At 36.5% G+C, this 21550-nt stretch overlaps 3 protein-coding genes across 3 annotated transcripts; 1 reads left to right on the top strand and 2 right to left on the bottom strand.

Moving 5' to 3' along the window:
* The first annotated feature begins 33 nt into the window (after positions 1 to 33).
* Positions 34 to 846, top strand: LOC147279955 (uncharacterized). The gene has a single exon (XM_086252103.1). The coding sequence runs from the start codon at positions 34 to 36 to the stop codon at positions 844 to 846; it is 813 nt and encodes a 270-aa protein (XP_086108229.1).
* A 3769-nt stretch (positions 847 to 4615) lies between these two features.
* On the bottom strand, positions 4616 to 10345 carry LOC147279954 (uncharacterized). The gene is made up of 4 exons (XM_086252102.1): positions 10175 to 10345; positions 4957 to 5724; positions 4730 to 4861; positions 4616 to 4621 (listed from the first exon to the last, which is right to left on the bottom strand). The coding sequence occupies exons 1-4, from the start codon at positions 10343 to 10345 to the stop codon at positions 4616 to 4618; spliced, it is 1077 nt and encodes a 358-aa protein (XP_086108228.1).
* A 79-nt stretch (positions 10346 to 10424) lies between these two features.
* On the bottom strand, positions 10425 to 19871 carry LOC147279953 (uncharacterized). The gene is made up of 11 exons (XM_086252101.1): positions 19783 to 19871; positions 19027 to 19109; positions 18356 to 18920; positions 17912 to 18133; positions 15898 to 16116; positions 14378 to 15678; positions 14009 to 14077; positions 13700 to 13828; positions 13355 to 13405; positions 12767 to 12907; positions 10425 to 12572 (listed from the first exon to the last, which is right to left on the bottom strand). Exons 3-11 carry the CDS (start codon positions 18534 to 18536, stop codon positions 11271 to 11273), a joined length of 3615 nt encoding a protein of 1204 aa, XP_086108227.1. The 5' UTR covers positions 18537 to 18920; positions 19027 to 19109; positions 19783 to 19871; the 3' UTR covers positions 10425 to 11270.
* Between the last annotated feature and the right edge of the window lie 1679 nt (positions 19872 to 21550).

The raw sequence follows: 21550 nt of genomic DNA, 5'->3' as shown, positions 1-21550 counted from the left end.
GCAAATAGGTATCCGACAACACACAATAAGTATATGCGTGAGAGGGTTTTATATTTGTTCATGTGTTGTGCTTATGCACGTACTGAGGAGGCATTTAACTTATCTGCTGGGAAGCTGGAGGCAGAGGGTGGTCGTCCTGCTATTGACTTTTTGGCAGAAGCACCATATGAAAAATGGTTTAATGCGTTTTTTAAAGGTAACAGGTATGGGGAAATGTGCAACAATGTGTCCGAGTCATTTAATTTTTGGATTTTGGAGCTGAGGTCCCTCCCCATTTTAGATATGATTGAAGGCATTAGAACCAAAGTGATGGAGAATATGGCAAATCGAAAAATAGAGGCAAAATCGTGGTCTACTGAGCTTTGTCCTAATTTGGAACTGAAGTTGAGAGAGAGATCCAAAGTTGGTTTGCACTGGAAGGTGATTCGATCTTCATCTCATGTCTACCAAGTTGAAGGAAAGGTGACTGTGTGTGTAGATTTGGAAAAGAATCTTTGTTCATGCCATGAGTGGCGTGTTTCAGGGTTCCCTTGTGCTCATGCTTTTGCTGCCATTCAGAGACATGGAGCTTCAATGTATAGTTTCATTGACAGTTATTTCAAGACAGAGTCTTTTAAAGGTTCTTATGAGTTTCCAATTTTTCCGGTTCCAAATATTGCTCAGGCATTATATGATTTTAGTCAAGATGCTATGATAGTTCAGCCTCCTATTACAAAGAGACCTTGTGGTAGGCCAAAGACAAACAGGTCGAAGTGTATAGGTGAAGAAGCTGCTCGTGCCAGAAAGTGTAGTCGCTGCGGAAAACCTGATGGTCATAACCGGAAGACATGTAGAGAGCCAATTTAGTTTTATGGTTGCTCTAGGTTTTAGTAATAATGGTACTGCCTGACAGTTTATTGGTTTATAGGTTTTAAACAATTGAGGACATTTTATGATTGCCACTTCCATGCATTGGCAATATGTGACTTGATTAATAGGAGCCCATTTGTAAATGATATTTTGGATAGATATTTTTTGTTACTGTTGCATAGTAACATTTTGTTACTATGTTGTTTTGGCTTTTGGAAATGATATTTTTTCATCTCTTAATTTTTGTTTATGTTATTCTTATGATTTAAATTGTTGTGCTTGTTTTAATATGGTGGTTTGTGAAGTCCATGCATGTTTTGTGGTTTCCTTGTTACTGTTTTAATCACATTATTTGTTATTGCCTGGCAGTGGCAATCACATATTGTTACTGTCTAGCAGTGGCAATCACATATTGTTCCATTGTGTGGCAATGTCAACCTGTTAAGCATTTTAAAATTCAATATAAAAAAGACAAAAGAGTTCAACATAGAAATAAAATTCTGCAATATGTTTGAAACAAAAATACATAAACTTGAATTTTAAAACATAAAAAAGCAGTAGGTAAAGTCTTTCTTTGGCATAGCACAGAGTTTGATCAGTCCTTGTTCTAGATTTTCTTGAAGGATTGAAGTTGCTGTGAAGTCCAGCTTTGTTCATGGTTAATGAACCTTTCAATTATATTTGCTTTGAACTTTTGAATGTCCTTTTTTGTGATTTTGTTGTTATTCAGCTCTTCTTTTGAAACTTTGTCCATATAATACACGACAAAGACCCTACAATCCAATCTGCAAATTATAAAATTGAATGACATCAGTTTAAGATTATTTTTTTAATAATTTTGTTGAAATTGATCTATATGCATATGGTAGACGACTTACGATGTCTCTGACTGCTGTGGACAAATTTTAGATTGGTGAAGTTCGTAGTCATTGCTGAAGTCTTTCAACCATCTGAGTGTTGCTTCATTGTCATCTGTGAGCTCAACTTCAGTGAATTTGAACTCTCTTGCAGTGCTTCTTTGCTTAGCTTTCTTCTTATTCTTGATTCTAGAATACTATCCGCTACTTCCTGCATGACATAGATCCAGCTATCCACGCGCGCTTTCTGCATTTTAAAGTACATTGTTCTTAAAAATTTAAACACATTTCATATCAATCTTTAAGTACATAGAATTTAGTTTTATGAACTTTAAACACATTTCATACCAGTCTTTGAGCTTTTTTGTAGCATATATCCATCTCGATCCTTCTTTGCTTCAGGGGGTTGAAGTGAAGCCAATTTCCCGCATCCTTATCCATCACAAGTAGTGTGTGATGAAAAGCTTCAGAAGTGACCATTGGGATGAATATCTTGTTCGACTTCCCCAAGCAATTAAGGAGAGGTTCAAAAAGGAATTGTTCTATCCCCAACTGATCATCTTTTGCATCCTTAATCTGTTATTGAATTGCCACTGACTGTCAGTAACAATGATGAAGTCTTGGTTAATTTTGAGTAATGAAGTTTTAAATGAACTTACTGAAGCAAAGGTTGTGAGGAATGTTGACTTTGCAGGTGTTTCAGATTCTATTTTGTCCATTTCCTCTTGCAGTAGTTCTCCAAATACATCAATCACCTGGTATGCAAGATTTAAACAATGTTAAGTAGTTTACAATAATTTTTACTCTTTAAATTAATTTGAGTTTGCGTAGAAATTGGTCTTACATTATTTTCCACTGCATTGTCCATGATCAAGTTTAGAACATCTTGTCTAGAGATTGCACTGATTCCACCTTCTCCTTTTTGTCATAGTAAGGTGCTGCATAAACAGTATGTTGTAGTCAGTGTGTGTCAGTAGCTTAAGCTATTGTTACTGCCTGGCAGTGGCAATTAGGTGTTTTAAAATTCAACATAAAAATGGAATAGTACCTGTGTGGGGCATTTGTCCAAAATTCAATTAGGAGTTGTTGAACTCTTTCATTCAATAATTTGAAGACCGGATACTTTGACAACTTTATGTTTTCGAGATTTGGTCTTTTTGTAGCTTGTAGTGTTAAGTTTGTATCACATTCCTGGGTCAGGTCATGATCTTCTTGGGTCAGGTCCAGGTCCAAATCAAAGTTTGGTTGTTCACTTTTTCCTTTGCCTTTTTCAACTCTTGTCTTTATATTTCTTATTTTGTGTGGCAATTCTAGTACGTCTTTTCTTGCAGCTTTCTTCTTCTTCCTTGGTTCAAAGTTGTATTCATATATATCATCAACCTTCCTAATTCTGTCTTCTCTCTCCTTTAGCCTTCCCATCATTGAGTATTGTACAATTGCAAGGCAGGGAGAAGACTGTTCAGGTTGATTCTTTGCAGGTTGATTGGGAGTTAATTCAACTGAGGTAGCATTCTCAAAGGCAAAAGATGGTGAAGGCTCATCTTGATGCTCAGAAGAGTCTTCAGCTGTATGCCCTTGTTGAGGAGTCCTTGCGGCTTGAGGCTCATGTTGATGCTCAAAAGAATCTTCAACTGGATGCTCTCCTTCCATTTGCTCGTCTCTTTCAGGTGAGACAAGTGGGCCTGACCTTTGTGCTTGGCACTCAATGTTCCCACTGTTATCCAACTTCTCAATCATCTCTTTTTGTCTTGAAATTGTTTCTTTCAGCTTCTCAATCTCTTCAAAGATTGATTTTGTTTTGGCCTCTTGGACTTGTTGTTCCTCTATATCACTTCTTCTCTTTTCTTTCTCTTCATTGAGTAATTGCTTAACTTTGTTGTTCATCATTTTCAATTTCTTATTTTCTTGGCTTAGTTCATAATTGTCACTCTTGAGTTTCCCAATTTCGTCCTTTGCAGTGAGAACCATTTGCCAATAACTAGCATTTTTCTCATCAAGTATGGCATTGTAAGTGGTGAGTTATTTAATCAATTTTTTGCCTGTGACTTCATCTTCATCTTCATTGTGATCTTCATCTTCATCTTCATTTACCACTAATGTCTTTAATTCCTTTATGACTTCTTCATAGATGTTACGGAATTCTTCCATGTCCTTCTTATCCCCTTTACTGATTTGCTCACTTTCAAAGCGGTCTAACTGCATGCATAAAAGAAAATGTTAGTGTTTGCCATATTGTTACTTTGATAAAGTGGCATTTTATTACAAACGGAAATGTGAAATTCCAGTTGTTACTACCTGGAAGTAACAATTAGAATCCTACATATTTGACAGTAGGAAATAGGCACACCAATATGAGAAATTCCAGTTTTTACTATATGGAAATAACAATTAGAATCCTACATATTTGACAGTAGGAAATAGGCACACCAATATGAGAAATTCCAGTTGTTACTACCTCGAAGTAACAATTAGAATCCCACATATTTGACAGTAGGAAATAGGCACACCAATATGAGAAATTCCAGTTGTTACTACCTTGAAGTAACAATTAGAATCCCACATTTTTGCTACTGTTTGGTTGCTCATAAAAGACACAAAATAAAAGGAAGTATGGCATATACATAACAATTAAGAAATATGCATAGGCAGTGGCAATTTCTGGTTTTCTGGTGTTTGTTATTGTCTAATAGTGGCAACTTATACAACAAACATGCACAATAAATATGCAGTGGCTTTTTGTTATTATTTTTGAATTCTTACCCAAGCTTCGAGTGACGGTTCTACTTCCATTTCCTCCTCTTTGTCTTTTTTATCTAACCAATCTTGGAGTGTCGGTTGTGGATCTTTATCTTCTTCTGAATCTTCTGTGTCTCCTATCCGGCATGTTTCCTCATTAGTTGGTTTCTCCCCTATTTCTTCATCATCAAACATGTTATTCACAATTTAAAGTGAAGATTGTTAGTATTTTGGTTTTGAAAATAGTTACTAGTATAAAGTAACTATGTTTTGTTTTGCTTTTTTACCTCAAAGTCTTCAAGTCTGTAATGTTTCAACTTGAGATTGAGATCATCCAGATCCCATTTGACTATGCCAGGAGTTTCCTCCTCTCTGCCCTTGATTGGATTAATGATGTTTGTCTTTTTGCATATCAAATACTGGAATTCATCAAAGAGAAAAATCGTACAAAAATGGTTAAACATAGTGTCTAAAATAATACATTCATATTTAATGAATTCAGTTTAGTGCTTACCAGTATGGCAACAACACAACCAGCCATTGATTTACTGTCTTTGCACAATGATTTGTGCAAGTAATCATGTACTCCCTTTGCCCATGCTTTATGTACCATTTCATCCAAGTCTTCAGCATGCTTGACCAAGTCCCAAGCAAGGTGGTATCCAGAGTTTGGGAATAGGAAAGTAGCCAACAGGTACAAAATTATCAGACGTACAACATCGTCACTGTTGTCTTTCAGTCTTCTCTTCCTCGAAGTTTTCTGATTCCCTACTGGTGTCTGAGGTTGTTTTCCTTCCTCTACTACTTTATAGAGAGCATTTTGCACTGAGGTTCTATTTATCCTTTGTTCATCATCCTTAAAGTGATCTGTAATGAACTTGGATTTCTTGAAACCTTTTTTTGTCAAGAGAACTTCATTTCCCAATTCTGGCAGCCCAAATAAATCAGCAATGTCACTTGTTGTAAGTTCTACTTCCTTCTTACCAAAATGGAACTTCTCTGTTTCCTTGTTGTATGCTTGGATGAAGAATCCAACACCGTCGTCTGATTTCACAGGGTTGCTTCCCATCATTTCATTGCGAAATGCATTTATAAGTGGCCAAAAAGGTGTTTTCTGTAGCTTCTCGTATGCCTTGGCAGTCAGGTCATCTTTAATTTTGTCCATAGTATTTTGGAATGCAACCATGTTGCACCTGTACTGAATTTTTCCGGACTGTTTTGGTATAATCCTTTTTTCTTTTGCACTTGTTATTGCCTTTTTTGTGGCCATTTTCTTTGAATCCTGCAATATGGTTGCAAAAAAGCAGATAGTTACTACCAAATGTGAAATTCTAATTGTTACTACCAGCCAGTAACAATTAGACTCCCACATATTTGTCATTGGAAAATCTTCATAGGCAGTGCCAATATCTAATTTGTGAGATTCCAATTGTTACTACCATCCAGTAACAATTAGAATCTCACGTATTTGTTATTGGAAAATCTGCATAGACAGTGCCAATATCTAATTTGTGAGATTCCAATTGTTACTACCAGCCAGTAACAATTAGAATCTCACAAATTAGATATTAATCTATATCAATTAGACGACTACCATATGCATATAGATCAATTAGAATCCCACGTATTTGACATTGGGGAATATTACATAAACATAGGCAATTTAACCAGACAATGGCATATATTACCAAGCAACCCAATAGTACCTGGTAGTCAGTAGCTTATTCTTCTTCTTCAATGTTTTATTGAGGTAGCTTCTTCTTCTTCTTCTTGGACAATGTTGGTTAGTAGTTATTAGGGTTTTCTTTCTCTCTGCTCGGATCTCTTTTCGAGAATGGGTCTGGAAAACCATTAAAAAGCAACCGTTTAGTAAATATAGAAATGAGTTTATGGCTATTAGTAGATATTGACAATACTGTCTTTCATTGAAATGGGTCTAGGTTTTTCGTTGAAAATTGTTTTTGGTACTCGGTTCAATATATAATGTTTTGTAGAAGAAATTGTACCTGGAAGTCAGTAGCTATTGAGGTAGAAATTGGGTGTCGCTTCTTCTTCTTCCTCGACAATGGTGGTCAGTAGCTACCAGGTTTTGTTTCTCTTTCTCTCGTTCAGAATAGGTCTATGGTTTTTTATTCTTCAAGGCAATCAAAGACGGTTTTTGTTCTTGGTGTTTTTGATTCCAGAAGGCTCTTTGATTCGTTATTTTTTTATAATCATCTGCTAATACGGTTTAAAGAGGTTTTAAGAGGTTAATTGCAGTTATGGCAATTAACGGATAGTTAAAGGAACCGGTGGCAGGGCCCGTAAATTTGCTGTTTTTTAATGGTTTTTGTTGCGAGTCTTCCGGGCCATTTTAAAAGTGGGCCGCGTTGGTACCGCATTTTTGCAACTGGGCCGCACAATCACTGTTATTTAATAATTGGGCTTTAAAAAAAAACCCAAAAAAGAATTACAATAAAAAACAATAAAAGAAATTGGAATAAAAAACAATTATAGACTTTACAGTAAAAAAACAATTACATTAAAAGTTAACACATTTGTTTACATGCAGGATATCATTTTCAAATGATGCTCTTTTTTCTATTCGTTTAAAGCAAAAAGAGAGCATCATTTTCGTATGCCTGTTCTTTTGCATCCTGACTTCTGGTAAAGGAAATTAAAGTTAAGCATCTTTTTTGAGTTTCTCTAATTCATTTCTTTGTCTTAAATTATGAGATATGTTTTAAAAGATTAACATGCTCATCTATAAAAACTTTGATGGCTTGGAGCTGGCAGAAACACAATCAACCAATTGCTAAATCAACCACACATCCAATTCCAATATATTTTAACCAAAAGGCCCTAAAACATTAATGTAAAAGAATTGTTTGTAATTTCAAAAAACAAGATAAACTTAAAAATCCAACATTGACCTGCTATCCTAATCATCTACTTCCAAATTAAAATCATTGATCTATATCCTGCTTAACATCACCATATGGCATCATTTGAATGATAAACAGAAAAATCTCCTAGCTACTTCTTCTTTCTTTGTTTCCGTTTACGTTCGACCCGACCCGAACCCATCTTCCATTTTCGGCCAGTGGCGTTAGAACCGTCTCTTCATCCTCTTTCTCCCTCTGTCATCCTTTCCACCATTAGAGCTACCAACACACTGAATTGAAGAGAAATAAGTCCGAAAATCCTCATTGTCGATTAGCCGATTCCAGCCACGACGTGACCTCCTACCTCCACCATAAGCTTCCTCTCATCTTGCTGATAAATTTGGTACCAATCCCTTGTCCCGACAACGACCCACGGCGGCGAGTTGAAGAAAAGACTAAGGAGAAGGACTGTTGGTCGGGTTTTGGGTTGGGGGTGGGGTGCTGCGTGGGGAAGGACTAAGGAGAAGGGCTGTTGGGCTTTTCTTTATTTTTTTTATTGTTATTTTTAATTTGGGTTATTTTAAAAAAATTTTGTCTGTTTTAAATGTTTTGAATTCTTATTTTTTTATTTGCTAATTTTTTTATTATCTTTATATTTTTTTTGCCAATGTGGCAATGTGTCAGGTCCATATAGCAGTGTGTAACGCGCTTAGTCAGTGCCACGTCATCACTTAACGGGCCTCTTGACAGATGACTTAACGGAGGTACTAACTTGTCACCAAATTGAAATAGAGGTATGTGGATCCCACTTTTTGAAGACGAGATACCAAGTTAAAATACGTGGTATAGTTGAGGTACTAAATTGTATTTTACCCCATAATTAATTTAAGAGCAAATTTCACTTTGCACTCCTGAGGTTTGCTCAGATTGTCAAGTTGCCACATTGTCTTTGATTTCAAACCTTGGGTCCAAATTGCCAAAATTAAAACCGGGGAGTAACTTGACAATCTGAGCAAACCTCAGGGGTGTAAAGTGAAATTTGCTTTTAATTTAAACTACACCGTCAGTATACCTAACAGCTCTTTATACCCAACATTTGCACTCATCTCTATATCTCTACACACCTCTCCTCTTTAACAAAACCCTAAACTCCACTACACTAACATTCTCTATATCAAGGCAAACAAACAAAATATTGTTAAATGGATGCATAAGTCGCTAATTTTTTTATTATCTTTATATTTTTTTTGCCAACGTGGCAATGTGTTAGGCTCATATAGCAGTGTGTATCGCGCTTAGTCAGTGCCACGTCATCACTTAACAGGCCTCCTGACGGATGACTTAACGGAGGTACTAACTTGTCACCAAATTGAAATAGAGGTATGTGGATCCCACTTTTTGAAGACGAGATACCAAGTTAAAATACGTGGTATAGTTAAGGTACTAAATTGTACTTTACCCAACAATTAATTTAAGAGCAAATTCACTTTGCACCCCTGAGGTTTGCTCAGATTGTCAAGTTGCTCCCTTAGGTTTCAATTTTGGCAATTTGAAATCCAAGGTTTGAAATTAAAAACAATGTGGCCCCTTAGTAAATCTGACTTAACATATATACATACTAAATTAATAGGATATGTATTAATACATATTATTAAACTAATTATACTAATATATATTATTACTAATATTAATATTATTGCAATTAATACTAGTACTATACTAAATTACCAATACTACTCGTACAAATATATATTCATCAAATATTATATTTTATGCATCATATTTGATTAAATTTTAATTTATATTGGTATATAATAATTAGTATTATTATAATTAAACCGAAAATGAACCGAAGATATATTGAAGTAAATTGAAAATGAACCGAAGATATACCGAAGTAAATCGAAAATGAACCGAAAGTATCCGATATCAAAATTATCGAAATCGAACAAAAAATTGAAGTTTACAAAAAATACCGAACCGAAAAATACCGAAACCGAAAAATACCGAATTTTTTGGTTTTGGTTTGGTAAGCCTCAATATCGATCCGAACTGACCGATGGGCAGCCCTAATCCGAACGTAAAAAATTGTGAAAGCCTACATGCAAAAAAGAACAACCAAAATCTAATCTGGTATTTGTCTATTTATAGAAGGATATCTATTCTTAATTAATTTCGGTAATTTTACTAATTTGTGAATTCTTATGCATAATATTTTTTAGGGTGAACCTACAATTGTATACAATTGGAACTCCTATTATAAAGATTGCTGTAAGTACTAATAAGGCTCCTACAAAGGTCCAACATTTGGGTTGGGTGAGGCCCACTGGACCTCTTTACGTGTGAGATTTTCTATGGCAATTCAAATGTAATTAAACAGAAGAACATTAATAAGCAGTGGTAAATATGAAAGACCACATTAAGTAAAAATGCACATTAAAGACTAAATTGATATTTTTGTTAAAATTGAGGGACCATTTGTGATAAAAGCTAATAAATAAATATAACAAATGAGTGTATACACCCGTTGGTGTGTTTGGATGAAAAAAAAAAAACTTGGAATGTAAAAAAAATTCAGTATTTAAGAAATTACATGCTCTAATTTCTTTGTTTGAGTCCATAAATACAAAATTTTGTAAATTTTTGTAAATTTTATGTGAAGAACTTGAGATTTGAGGGCACTAAATTCCACCGAAATTGATGTTATTTTCAAAATTTCAATTTTTACAAAAGAATAATAAATCGTGCCCACCCATCACTTTTACAATTAATCACAATACCACCACCACTACCACCATGCCGTTGCTACCGCTACCACCACCACCGCCACCGTCATCATCACTGACACCGCCTCGCTGCTGCCACCACCATCGACACCGCCACCGCCACCGTCATCATCACTGACACCGCCTCGCTGCTGCTGCCACCATCAACGTTGCCGCTGCTACCACTATCACCACCACCGTCGTCACTGCTACCACTGCCACCGCCACCGCCAACACCCCAATTTTCGCCATCACCATTTCTCCCACTACCCATGGACCATCACCCTTACCACCATCATCAACTCACCACAAACATCATTTTTATTGTTGCCATCATCACCATCACTCTTTTATAATTGATGCATCAAAAAATAAAACTACTATTAATTTCGTATTTAAATTTCATTATGTTTACATGTTATCCAAACAAGAGAATTTACATATTCTAAAATTTTAAATCACATCATTTTAAATTTCGTCATTTGTGAATTTCTTAGTAGTTTCAAACTACTTCATCCAAATGCATAGTAAAAATTTACTCTCATTATTGGTGATTTTAAAAGGCTAAACTAATCCATGTTAAACATAATAATGGGCAAAAATGATAAAAAAAGCTCCTCCACAAGAATTTCATTGACAAAATAGTTCCAAGTGTTTAAATTCTTACCTTTCAATCCAACTTTGGGCTCATGTAAATTTTAATTAGTAATATGCTATTAATAAGATTCTCTTGCTTATAAGAGAATTTTTTTAGCAGTAATATCATATTTTTTGAGTTTAAGATAGTGTGTATGAATTTATTATATTAGTGTATTAAAATTTTACAAGTAACATATGACAAATGCTGTATATATACCTATAATTTTAACATAATTAATTGTCAGTAACTATAGGGTGATGGGTGTTCCAAGTTCAAACACTAGCTGTTATATCCAAGTTAGCCTTGACCTATTATCCGCACGGTTGCCTCAGCATATAAGAAAATACTGTTCACAGGTAAAAAAATCCAAACTGTACCTTGTCAAAAGCTGCTGAAAATAGAAGGGCAAGCGAGATGCTACTTGTTAGCCTTGTAATTTTTCTGTTAAGTTTTACGAAACTGAAGAAACAAAAATCTTGACTCTGGCTGCAGGAGGAGCCCCTTCTTGCCATCCAATCCTGTGTAGGACTCAGTTCTGTTAAACACCATGCAAATGCATCTACTGCTTGGTTTTACTACCAATACCGGACAAGAAATCCAAAATTTTAAGAGCTTTTGCAGTGTCATTCTGCAAACCTTCACTCACACTACTATTCTTAGTGTCCCTATCAACCTGAGTACTGGTAGAACCAATTGACTGATTCATCCTTTTGGTTTCATACTTTGCTGCAAATGCAAGTGTCGAAAAGAATGCCCTCTGAGATGATTTGTCTATGTCTTTATGAAACCTGGATGCTATGTGATCTGAAGATTGACCCGAAGTAAGTGGAGAATGTGGCAGCTTCAGTGAGATTGCACTTGAGTTTTGAGAGTTATCAACTCTATTTTGATTCTCATGAAAACCCCCATTGTTACCACAATTGGCAGCCAAGCTAACAGGTTTTTCACTTCTGGAGTTAGCTACAGAAAATTTCCCGAAAGAAAAAAATTTTAGTCCCTGTGGTGCTGCTGCAGGCTGATTAACTTTAAGCACCCCAATTGAGTTTTGAACAGTCCTGGACACACTTGGGCTTGTAAGATCCCCATTGTTACCACAACTAGAAGCCAAGCTAACTGGTTTTTCACTACTAGAGTTAGCTATGGAAGCTTTCCCAAATGAAGGACAGTTTAGTTCCTGTGGTGCTGCTGCAGGTTGATTAACTTTTAGCATCCCATTCGAGTTTTGAACAGTCTCGGACACACTTTGTCTTGTCTGATTCCCATTATTACCACAACCGGAAGCCAAGCTGACCAGTTTTCCACTACTAGTGTTGGCTACGGAAGTTTCCCCAAAAGAAAAAAAGTTTAGTCCCTGTGGTGCTGCTGCAGGTTGATTAACTTGTAGCATCCCATTCGAGTTTTGAACAGTCTCTGGCACACTTGGGCTTGTCTGATGACAGACTTGGTTTGTACCACTGGCATCATCTGGTGAAGCTTTTCCAAATGATAAGAAATTTATTCCTTTAGGAGTGACTACTGGTGGTGTTCTCATCAAAATGTCATTTGAATTTTGAAAGGAACTTGATGGACTTTGGTCTATCAAGTTCCCAGCTTTGGTACCAGTATTCCTATCCAGGGTCAAGGCTCCTTGTTTATACATACTAGAATGAACTAATGATGGTTTCCCAGTAGAGAAGAAGCAAATTCCTTTGGTAGCCAGAACAGGTTGTTTCAACTGCAGTTCAGTATTACTGAGAGTATGGGCATTCTTGTGGGAGGCAGAGCCGATTTTCACTTGTGCAGATCCAGAATTACCTTGCACCGAGGAAGGCGTCAATTCAGGTTTGCAAGCAGCAGTTGCACTGTCTTCCTTGGATGTCATCTTAGAAAAATTGTAAATTTGATCAGCAAAATATAACTTATTTTAGTAGTAACTGAATTAGGTAAGAGCTAATGATAACTCAGGGCAGATATAGTCAGTTAATTTACACATGCAATATACTGTGATAGAACTCACCAAGCAGGCTTTACATTATAAGTGGCTCAAAGTAGCATCTTATACAGGCAAGAATGTACCTTGTGCAAATACAAACACTTATCACCTCTGCTGCAGAAACCATTGGCAATAAATTTGTCACAGGGATACTTGATAAGCTGATGATCATATGGGCAGTCATCCCCTTTCATGCATAACCCACGTGCAAAAAAACTGCAGGGCTGCAACACCAGAATACAAGACAAGGAAAGTGCATTATATCCTTCATAGAGTTTAGGTACCATTTATAGAGTACTTCTATTACCACCACCCACTCTGCTCATCCCACCTATCTGTTTTGCTAACCCTCCTATTAAAATTTTAAAAATCATATTGCTTAACACACCCACCAATATTTGCAAAATACCTAGCCTACCCTTTTTTTTTAATGTTTTATAGCTAGTTAGGGATGATGGTGGCCATGCCAGCCTCCAGTTCCATTTTTCATTTTTGTTTAATGTTTGTCATTTTAGGCAATTCATAGAAGGATAAAAGTGTAATTGAAAATTTTACAAAGAGGTGGGATGAAAATTTTGGGGTTGGTAAAAGAAGCGATCTTAAAAAAAAATCCTTCAATTAAAGCAACTAGCACTACGAGAAAGCATTAAGAATCCAGTCAATTGACATACCTTGGATTTTGTTAGAGGCACCATATCATGTGAAAATTTGCATTTTTCACCCTGTGAAACAAAAACAAAAACAAAACATGATAAATGAGGAGAGAGCTAAGGGAAGGAAATCAAATGATGATAGATCATTCACACCCCAAAATTGTTTTAAAAAGAAATAAAAGAAAAGACATTGCTTTCGCAACTCTACAAAGAAATAATTATGAGGAAAACAGTTCTGCGTATGGTCAAAAATCAAGTACTTTTGCAATAAGCAAAATCAAGGCACGCTGCTTTAGGACAAATATAAAGTAAAGTTAAAAAATCAATATAAATCAACAAGATTGATAGAATTGAAAGCTCAACCTCGTAGCACCTTCCCTTTAGATAATGGCGGCAATAATTTACAGTTTTTGGTTTCTGTATTGGAAGCAGCTTCAGCCTTTTAACACCAAGTTTCCTGTTCTTTTCTGCTCGTTTCTTTCGGTCTTTTGCCTGCAAGGTGCATTGTTCATGAAAAATAAATATCAATGTACATTTACAAGCAGCTACAATATGTTGCCCTTAAGCACTGAACATATTGAGAAACTTTTCAATTACTTTTCCAAATGGGAGTTCCAAAGAGATTTGCAATAAGATCTCTTTGCAATGTAAGTAATAACTAATATGTAATACCTTTTTCCTTTCTTTTGATTCCTTTGAAGGAAGACCACGCTTTTTCTTATTACAGGCAACGGCATCCCACTGCACATGATCACCAATAAACCATAGTGGTTACATATGGACCAAAAGAGCAATGTGTCAAACTAAAAATTAACTCAAACTCAAGACTCTCTGGCAAAAGAGCAATGTGTATGTATGTGGTAGAGTTTCTGCTCAATGAATTGAGCAGCAACTCTAAATAATGAACGTGGCATATTGATACATCACAAAATGTACCATGCCAACAGCTACATTGGTACGAGTATACAGAATGTACGAAAAGAAAACAGAATATATGGACATGCATCTAAGGAAAAGAAAATACACAAGTGAAAAAAATACCTTTTCTTCAGATGCAATTCCATGGGTTCCAGCTGTATTTTTCTTTGAGATTTGTTCATGCAATGGTAGATTATTAGTACAAAACGCTGGACAGTCAATAACCTCCCTAACTCGGCTATTTTTCTTTTCAATTCTTCCACTCTCTACCAAAGGATCAAAGTCATCTGCCTTTATAGCTTTCATATATTTACCCCTAACAACTCCTGGTCTACAAATGTTTTCAGTTCTTTTACTTTCTCTGAGTTCCACTCCTCCACCATTTTTTACATTGTCAGCAGTATCAACCAGAAAGGAATCATAGTCAAAATATATTCCATTTGCTTCCTTACAAGGGTGCTCTTTTCTACCAATTACATCTTTACATATTTGCACCTCATTGACCTTCTTTTCCTCAAACATTACTGTATCATGCAAAATCATATCTATTGATTGGTCATCTGTACCGTCCTCACCAGAAATTTCTCCCTCTTCAATATCTCTATCATTCATATGGTTGGGAGAAGTCATCCCATTTCTGGTGCAAGCTATTTTCTCCAGTTCCTTATCCTTCGGCTGCATTTCATGCTCTACTTCCAAATAATTAGTTTTCTGTGTAGAACTTTTGTCTTTGTTACATTCACTAGGATTTGAAGCTTCAACAACCATGTCTTTGTTTAAAGAGAAATCAAAGGCTTCTGTATCACCCCCAGCAGATACAGAAGTCTCCATTCCTTTATGTTGCATTATAGGCTCTACAACCAATGTGTTAGTCCTCAAGGAATCGTAGTGTTCATTAGACTCCTTTTGATTTGAAATTTCACCAACCACAGTATTATTTAAAGACGAATCAAAGGCGTCACAAACCTTTTGATCCACATTTTCAGATCTCACTGCAACACCGCGTTGAAAGTCATCACGTTCTTGGTTATTAAACAATTCAACTTTATCGTTCCCACTCGGGTTCTGATCCAATGATGTGGTTGAGGGTTTAGGAGTGTTGTCTTCATTTCCGTTCACAATCTGCTCGAGCTCATCCATCAGCATTTGTTCAGGACCAAACCCCAAATCTTGAAAACCAATTCCAAAGATATTTTCAATGTCCATCGCGTCCTTTTGCTTTGACAGATACTCATTCTCTTCCGATATCATTAAATCTTCTATCTGCTCTATTGTTTCTCGGAAAACATTAGCATCACAATTCTCATCAACCGTCATGACTTGTTGAGCTGCCGAATTATCAGGCTTCACACTCTCAGGAGCAACCAATTCATTCTCATACACTTCCTTTTCAGCTGCTTGCCCTGACTCATTGCTGCCATTATCTTAACACAAAATAAAGAATATAAAAATCAGTAAAACAACACAATTAAACCTAAAAAGCTATAAAAATATAAAAACCAAAATTCTAAAACTTTAAACTAAACATTCCAAATCACTAAGCTACTGAAGTAATGAAGAAATCAGTTTCACTAAGTTAAATTCGATTTCTCAACAACCAAACAGTATAAAAAAAAAAAACTGAGCTATGCAAATTCAACTACCTTGATTAAGCTCCTGAGGTACAAATTGAGAGGGAATTGAATGTTGCGACTCGTTGTAGCAGTGAGATAGTATGCAAACCAAGGTACGGTAAGTTTCCCTCCTGAGGTGTCTTCGACGGTGAGGAGGGAAAGAGATTAGAGTTTGGGACGGTTTGGCGGTTTCAATTTGGTTTTCCTCCATTGTTGCAAGAGGTTCCTTCTCTTCAGAAACTGTCTGGGCTTAAATTTGTTACCAACCGGATTAATTTTTTGTGTTAAAGTGCGTTGGGTGGCATTTGAGACAATTCACTTGGTTGGAGCAATTCGTCAAACAAATGTAGTGCCTGCTGCTTGGGTGGAGATGGCTGGGTGCTAATTGATCAAACACATCCCAAAATGATCAATCCAAGCTGTGTATACAGAGGCCATGCTGATTGGTTTGGAGAGAATGATTGGGAGATGTGGGTATGCTAGAAAAGATTGGGAGATATGGTTGGAAATGGTTTTGCACGGGGTATAAGCCAAGTCAATCGGTTTGCCATCAGGGACGGATCCAGGATCTGAAACTGGGGTGGGCTAAAAAATACCTTGACAGTACAAGGAAATTTCATTAATAAACAGAAAATATACACCTAGCAACCTTACTTCTAGCAATATGCAACTAAGAATTTAAGATTGAATTTTGAAGCTTTCCAAACCAGCAATAATGAAATATACAACTTGGTTTCCAAACTTCCACTTCCAACACTTAAGATTGAGCTTACAAAACTTGGCACCTGAAATTTACAAGCAATCCCACATCAATCAAGTTGATCACATATGCATTGACAAATGAAATATGTGTCCATATGCTCGGACATCATATACTCTCTCACACTTTACGGGACCAAACTTCGTCTTCTTTTTACTAGAATTCTATGATTGCTTTTATGGCCATTGGCCCATGGCTTGTGCTATTCAGCAACTGGAGACTATACAGATACAAGTTATACTTTACTACGTAACAAGAAGGCATATAAATATACAATACAAGTCAACTGGACTAATGGACTTGCTCTTTCTTCCTGCTCGTCACCAGTCAGTCAGCTCCCCCACCCCATACACATATACAACGCAAGTATAGAAGCTGATCGTTGGCAATGGAGAACAAGAACCTATATGTTTTAAAAAAAACAAATGTGATTTGTTAAGAATTCGGGTGATATTGAAATGGGTATGGGTCTGGTCATTGGGGCATAAAATCCAACAAAATAAAAAATTCCTAAATTTAATCCCTAAATTCAAATGGGGTTCTCAGTTCTTACATTTAAACCTAACCTTAATACTCAAATATAAACCCTAAATAGCTAAATTCACACACAATTAGAATCCCTAAATTCAGCCTCAAACATTTAAAACCTAAATTAAATTGAAAACAAAAAAGAAGAGAAGAGATTCAAGGGAAATACCTGCCCATGCTGAAAATAAAGATTGAAGGCGATGATTTAGATGCCTGGTGAGTGGTGAGAGAGAGTGAGAGCTGAGACTGAGAGTTAAGACAGAACGAGAGACCAGAGAGAGAACGAAGGGTGGTGTCGTTTTGTTTTTCAAGGTAGGCTGGGCTTAGTTTTGTTTAAAAGTGATTTATAACACACACACACACTCTCTCTCTCTCATGTCCTAATTATTTTTTCTTCATGCAGGGTCCTCTTCAACCTTATAATGGACTCTCTCTCTCTCTCTCTCTCTCTCTCTCTCTCTCTCTCATGTCCTAATCCTTTTTCTTCATGCAAGGCCCTCTTCATGCTTCTCTGGTTGATGCAGTCAGGCCTCAGACAATCTTAGGCACCAGCCCATACTGCAAGAGGATTTTCTCACGGGACCTCCTGAAGAAGTGATGTGTGTTTTAGCCTATATAGAGTAGTGTTGTTGTTCTCTATGTTCATTACTAATAACTGCTCTATCTTGGTCCCCCAGCTAAGATATGGAATGTGTGTGAAAATTTTGTTACTAATCCCCAGGTGAAGTGTGCAATTTTTACTTAATCGATGGCATTAAATCTTAAATCTTCTATCTGCTATCATTAAATCTTCCGATATCATTAAATCTTCTATCTGCTCTATTGTTTCTCGAAAAACATTAGCATCAGAACTCTCATCAACCGTCGTGACTCGTTGACCTGCCGAATTATCAGGCTTCACACTCTCAGGAGCAACCAATTCAACATTCTCATACACTTCCTTTTCAGTTGCTTGCCCTGACTCATTGCTGCCATTATCTTAATACAAAATAAAGAATATAAAAATAAATAAAACAACACAATTAAACCTAAAATTAGCTGTAAAAATATAAAAGCAAAAATTCTAAAACTTTAAACTAAACATTCCAAATCACTAAGCTACTGAAGTAATGAAGAAATCAGTTTCACTAAGTTAAATTTGATTTCTCAATAACCAAACAGTATAAAAAATAAAAAACTGAGCTATGCAAATTCAACTACCTTGATTAAGCTCCTGAGGTACAAATTGAGAGGGAATTGAATGTTGTGACTCGTTGTAGCAGTGAGATAGTATGCGAACCAAGGTACGGTAAGTTTTGCTCCTGAGGTGTCTTCGACAGTGAGGAGGGAAAGAGATTAGAGTTTGGGACGGTTTGGCGGTTTCAATTTGGGTTTCCTCCATTGTTGCAAGAGGTTCCTTCTCTTCAGAAACTGTTTGGGCTTAAATTTGTTACCAACTGGAGTAATTTTTTGTGTTAAAGTGCGTTGGGTGGCTTTTGAGACAATTCACTTGGTTGGAGCAATTCGTCAAACATGTGTAGTGCCTGCTGCTTGGGTGGAGATGGCTGGGTGCTAATTGATCAAACACATCCCAAAATGATCAATCCAAGCTGTGTATACAGAGGCCATGCTGATTGGTTTGGAGAGAATGATTGGGAGATGTGGGTATGCTAGAAAAGATTGGGAGATATGGTTGGAAATGGTTTGCACGGGGTATAAGCCAAGTCAATCGGTTTGCCATCAGGGACGGATCCAGGATCTGAAACTGGGGTGGGCTAAAAAAAACCTTGACAGTACGAGGAAATTTCATTAATAAACAGAAAATATACACCTAGCAACCTTACTTCTAGCAATATGCAACTAAGAATTTAAAATTGAATTTTGAAGCTTACCAAACCAGCAATAATGAAATATACAACTTCTTTTCCAAACTTCCACTTCCAACACTTAAGATTGAGCTGACAAAACTTGGCACCTGAAATTTGCAAGCAATCCCACATCAATCAAGTTGATCACATATGCATTGACAAATGAAATATGTGTCCATATGCTCGGACATCATATACTCTCTCACACTTTACGGGACCAAACTTCGTCTTCTTTTTACTAGAATTCTGTGATTGCTTTTATGGCCATTGGCCCATGGCTTGTGCTATTCAGCAACTGGAGACTATACAGATACAAGTTATACTTTACTACGTAACAAGAAGGCATATAAATATACAATACAAGTCAACTGGACTAATGGACTTGCTCTTTCTTCCTGCTCGTCACCAGTCAGTCAGCTCCCCCACCCCATACACATATACAACGCAAGTATAGAAGCTGATCGTTGGCAATGGAGAACAAGAACCTATATGTTTTTTAAAAAAAACAAATGTGATTTGTTAAGAATTCGGGTGATATTGAAATGGGTATGGGTCTGGTCATTGGGGCATAAAATCCAACAAAATAAAAAATTCCTAAATTTAATCCCTAAATTCAAATGGGGTTCTCAGTTCTCACATTTAAACCTAACCTTAATACTCACATATAAACCCTAAATAGCTAAATTCACACACAATTAGAATCCCTAAATTCAGCCTCAAACATTTAAACCTAAATTAAATTAGAAACAAAAAAGAAGAGAAAAGATTCATGAGAAATACCTGCCCATGCTGAAAATAAAGATTGAAGGCGATGATTTAGATTTCTGGTGAGAGAGAGTGAGAGCTGAGACTGAGAGTTAAGACAGAACGAGAGACCAGAGAGACAACGAAGGGTGGTGTCGTTTTGTTTTTCAAGGTGGGCTGGGCTTAGTTTATTTAAAAGTGATTTATAACACACACACACACTCTCTCTCTCTCATGTCCTAATTATTTTTTCTTCATGCAGGGTCCTCTTCAACCTTAAAATGGACTCTCTCTCTCTCTCTCTCTCTCTCTCTCTCTCTCTCTCTCTCTCTCTCTCTCTCTCTCTCTCTCTCTCATCTTTTTTCTTCATGCCAGGGCCCTCTTCATGCTTCTCTGCAAGAGGATATTTTTCACGGGACCTCCTGAAGAACTGATGTGTGTTTTAGCCTATATATACAGAGAAGTGTTGTTCTCTAACAAAAGAGAATAAACCAAATGTGATTTGTTAAGAATTCGGTCCCCTAGCTATGAAATAGAATGTCTGTGAAAACTGAAAATTTTGTTACTGATCAAGAAGTGTGCAATTTTGGCTTAATCAATGGCATTAAGAAGTCTGAAGCCAATCGGGTTTTTTGTGTTATATACAGTGCATGTTGCTCCCCTGCTTGTAGTCTTGCAGGGGGGGATTGCATGGTTGCATGGTTACAACACATCATGTTAATAAAACCTTCATTTTTTCCCTTTAACCTTCTCTTGTACAAAAGAAAAGAAAAGGAAAAAAAAAAAAAAAAGCAGAAGGCCAATCACTACCACCTCCCAAATGTTTAAAATATGTGAGTAAAATGAAAAAAGCAGAAAAAAATAAAGGGCATTCCCGCACTACCACCTCCCAAATGTTTAAAATATAAAATCCCATGGGTATTGAAGCTTTGCATCACAATATAGAAAACCCAATCACTCATTGCACATAGACTCTCTTTCAAAAACCTACCATCTACCAACAAAAGTGAAGCAAGAGAAAACTTCGTAGCAAAGACCTTCGATCAATATCTATTATGTCATGGTGGTTTGGTGCTGAACAAGACTTTTAACTTGAGCTGCAAGAATTAGATGCACTTCAGTATTGAGAACCAGATGCCCTTTAATTGTTCAAGAAAAACAAGATTCCATAATCATTGACACATGCCTTTAATCTCAACTATGTGAATGACGTTAAATTTAACATAATTAATTGTCAGTAACTATAGGGTGATGGGTGTTCAAAGTTCAAACACTAGCTGTTATATCCAAGTTGGCAAAGACCTATTATCCGCGCGGTTGCCTCAGCATATAAGAAAATACTGTTCACAGGTAAAAAAATCCAAACTGTACCTTGTCAAAAGCTGCTGAAAATAGAAGGGCAAGCGAGATGCTACTTGTTAGCCTTGTAATTTTTCTGGTATATTTTACGAAACTGAAGAAACAAAAATCTCAACTCTGGCTGCAGGAGGAGCCCCTTCTTGCCATCCAATCCTGTGTAGGACTCAGTTCTGTTAAACACCATGCAAATGCATCTACTGCTTGGTTTTACTACCAATACCGGACAAGAAATCCAAAATTTTAAGAGCTTTTGCAAACCTTCACTCATACTGCTATTCTTAGTGTCCCTATCAACCTGAGTACTTGTAGAACCAATTGACTGACTCATCCTTTTAGTTTCATACTTTGCTGCAAATGCAAGTGTCGAAAAGAATGCCCTCTGAGATGATTTGTCTGTGCCTTTATGAAACCTGGATGCTATGTGATCTGAAGATTGATCCGAAGT

The sequence above is a fragment of the Dryas octopetala genome, chromosome 7, assembly GCF_963921425.1.
Source record: "Dryas octopetala chromosome 7, drDryOcto1.1, whole genome shotgun sequence".
NCBI lineage: Eukaryota > Viridiplantae > Streptophyta > Magnoliopsida > Rosales > Rosaceae > Dryas > Dryas octopetala.
This window is presented reverse-complemented; position numbering and strand designations above follow the sequence as displayed.

Bases quoted from the DNA above. Each gene is read 5' to 3' on its own strand.
- LOC147279954 (XM_086252102.1), bottom strand. From the start codon at position 10,345: ATGGGTAGTGGGAGAAATGGTGATGGCGAAAATTGGGGTGTTGGCGGT. The intron at 5,725-10,174 runs GTGGTGGCAGCA...ACCATATTGCAG, and splicing joins TGGCGGTGGCGGTGTCGATG to GATTCAAAGAAAATGGCCAC. The intron at 4,862-4,956 runs GTAAGCACTAAA...GATGAATTCCAG, and splicing joins GTTGTGTTGTTGCCATACTG to TATTTGATATGCAAAAAGAC.
- LOC147279955 (XM_086252103.1), top strand. From the start codon at position 34: ATGCGTGAGAGGGTTTTATATTTGTTCATGTGTTGTGCTTATGCACGT.
- LOC147279953 (XM_086252101.1), bottom strand. From the start codon at position 18,536: ATGGAGGAAACCCAAATTGAAACCGCCAAACCGTCCCAAACTCTAATC. The intron at 13,406-13,699 runs GTTGAGCTTTCA...TTTGTTTCACAG, and splicing joins TAAAGGGAAGGTGCTACGAG to GGTGAAAAATGCAAATTTTC. The intron at 12,573-12,766 runs GTACATTCTTGC...AATTTTTCTAAG, and splicing joins AGTGTTTGTATTTGCACAAG to ATGACATCCAAGGAAGACAG.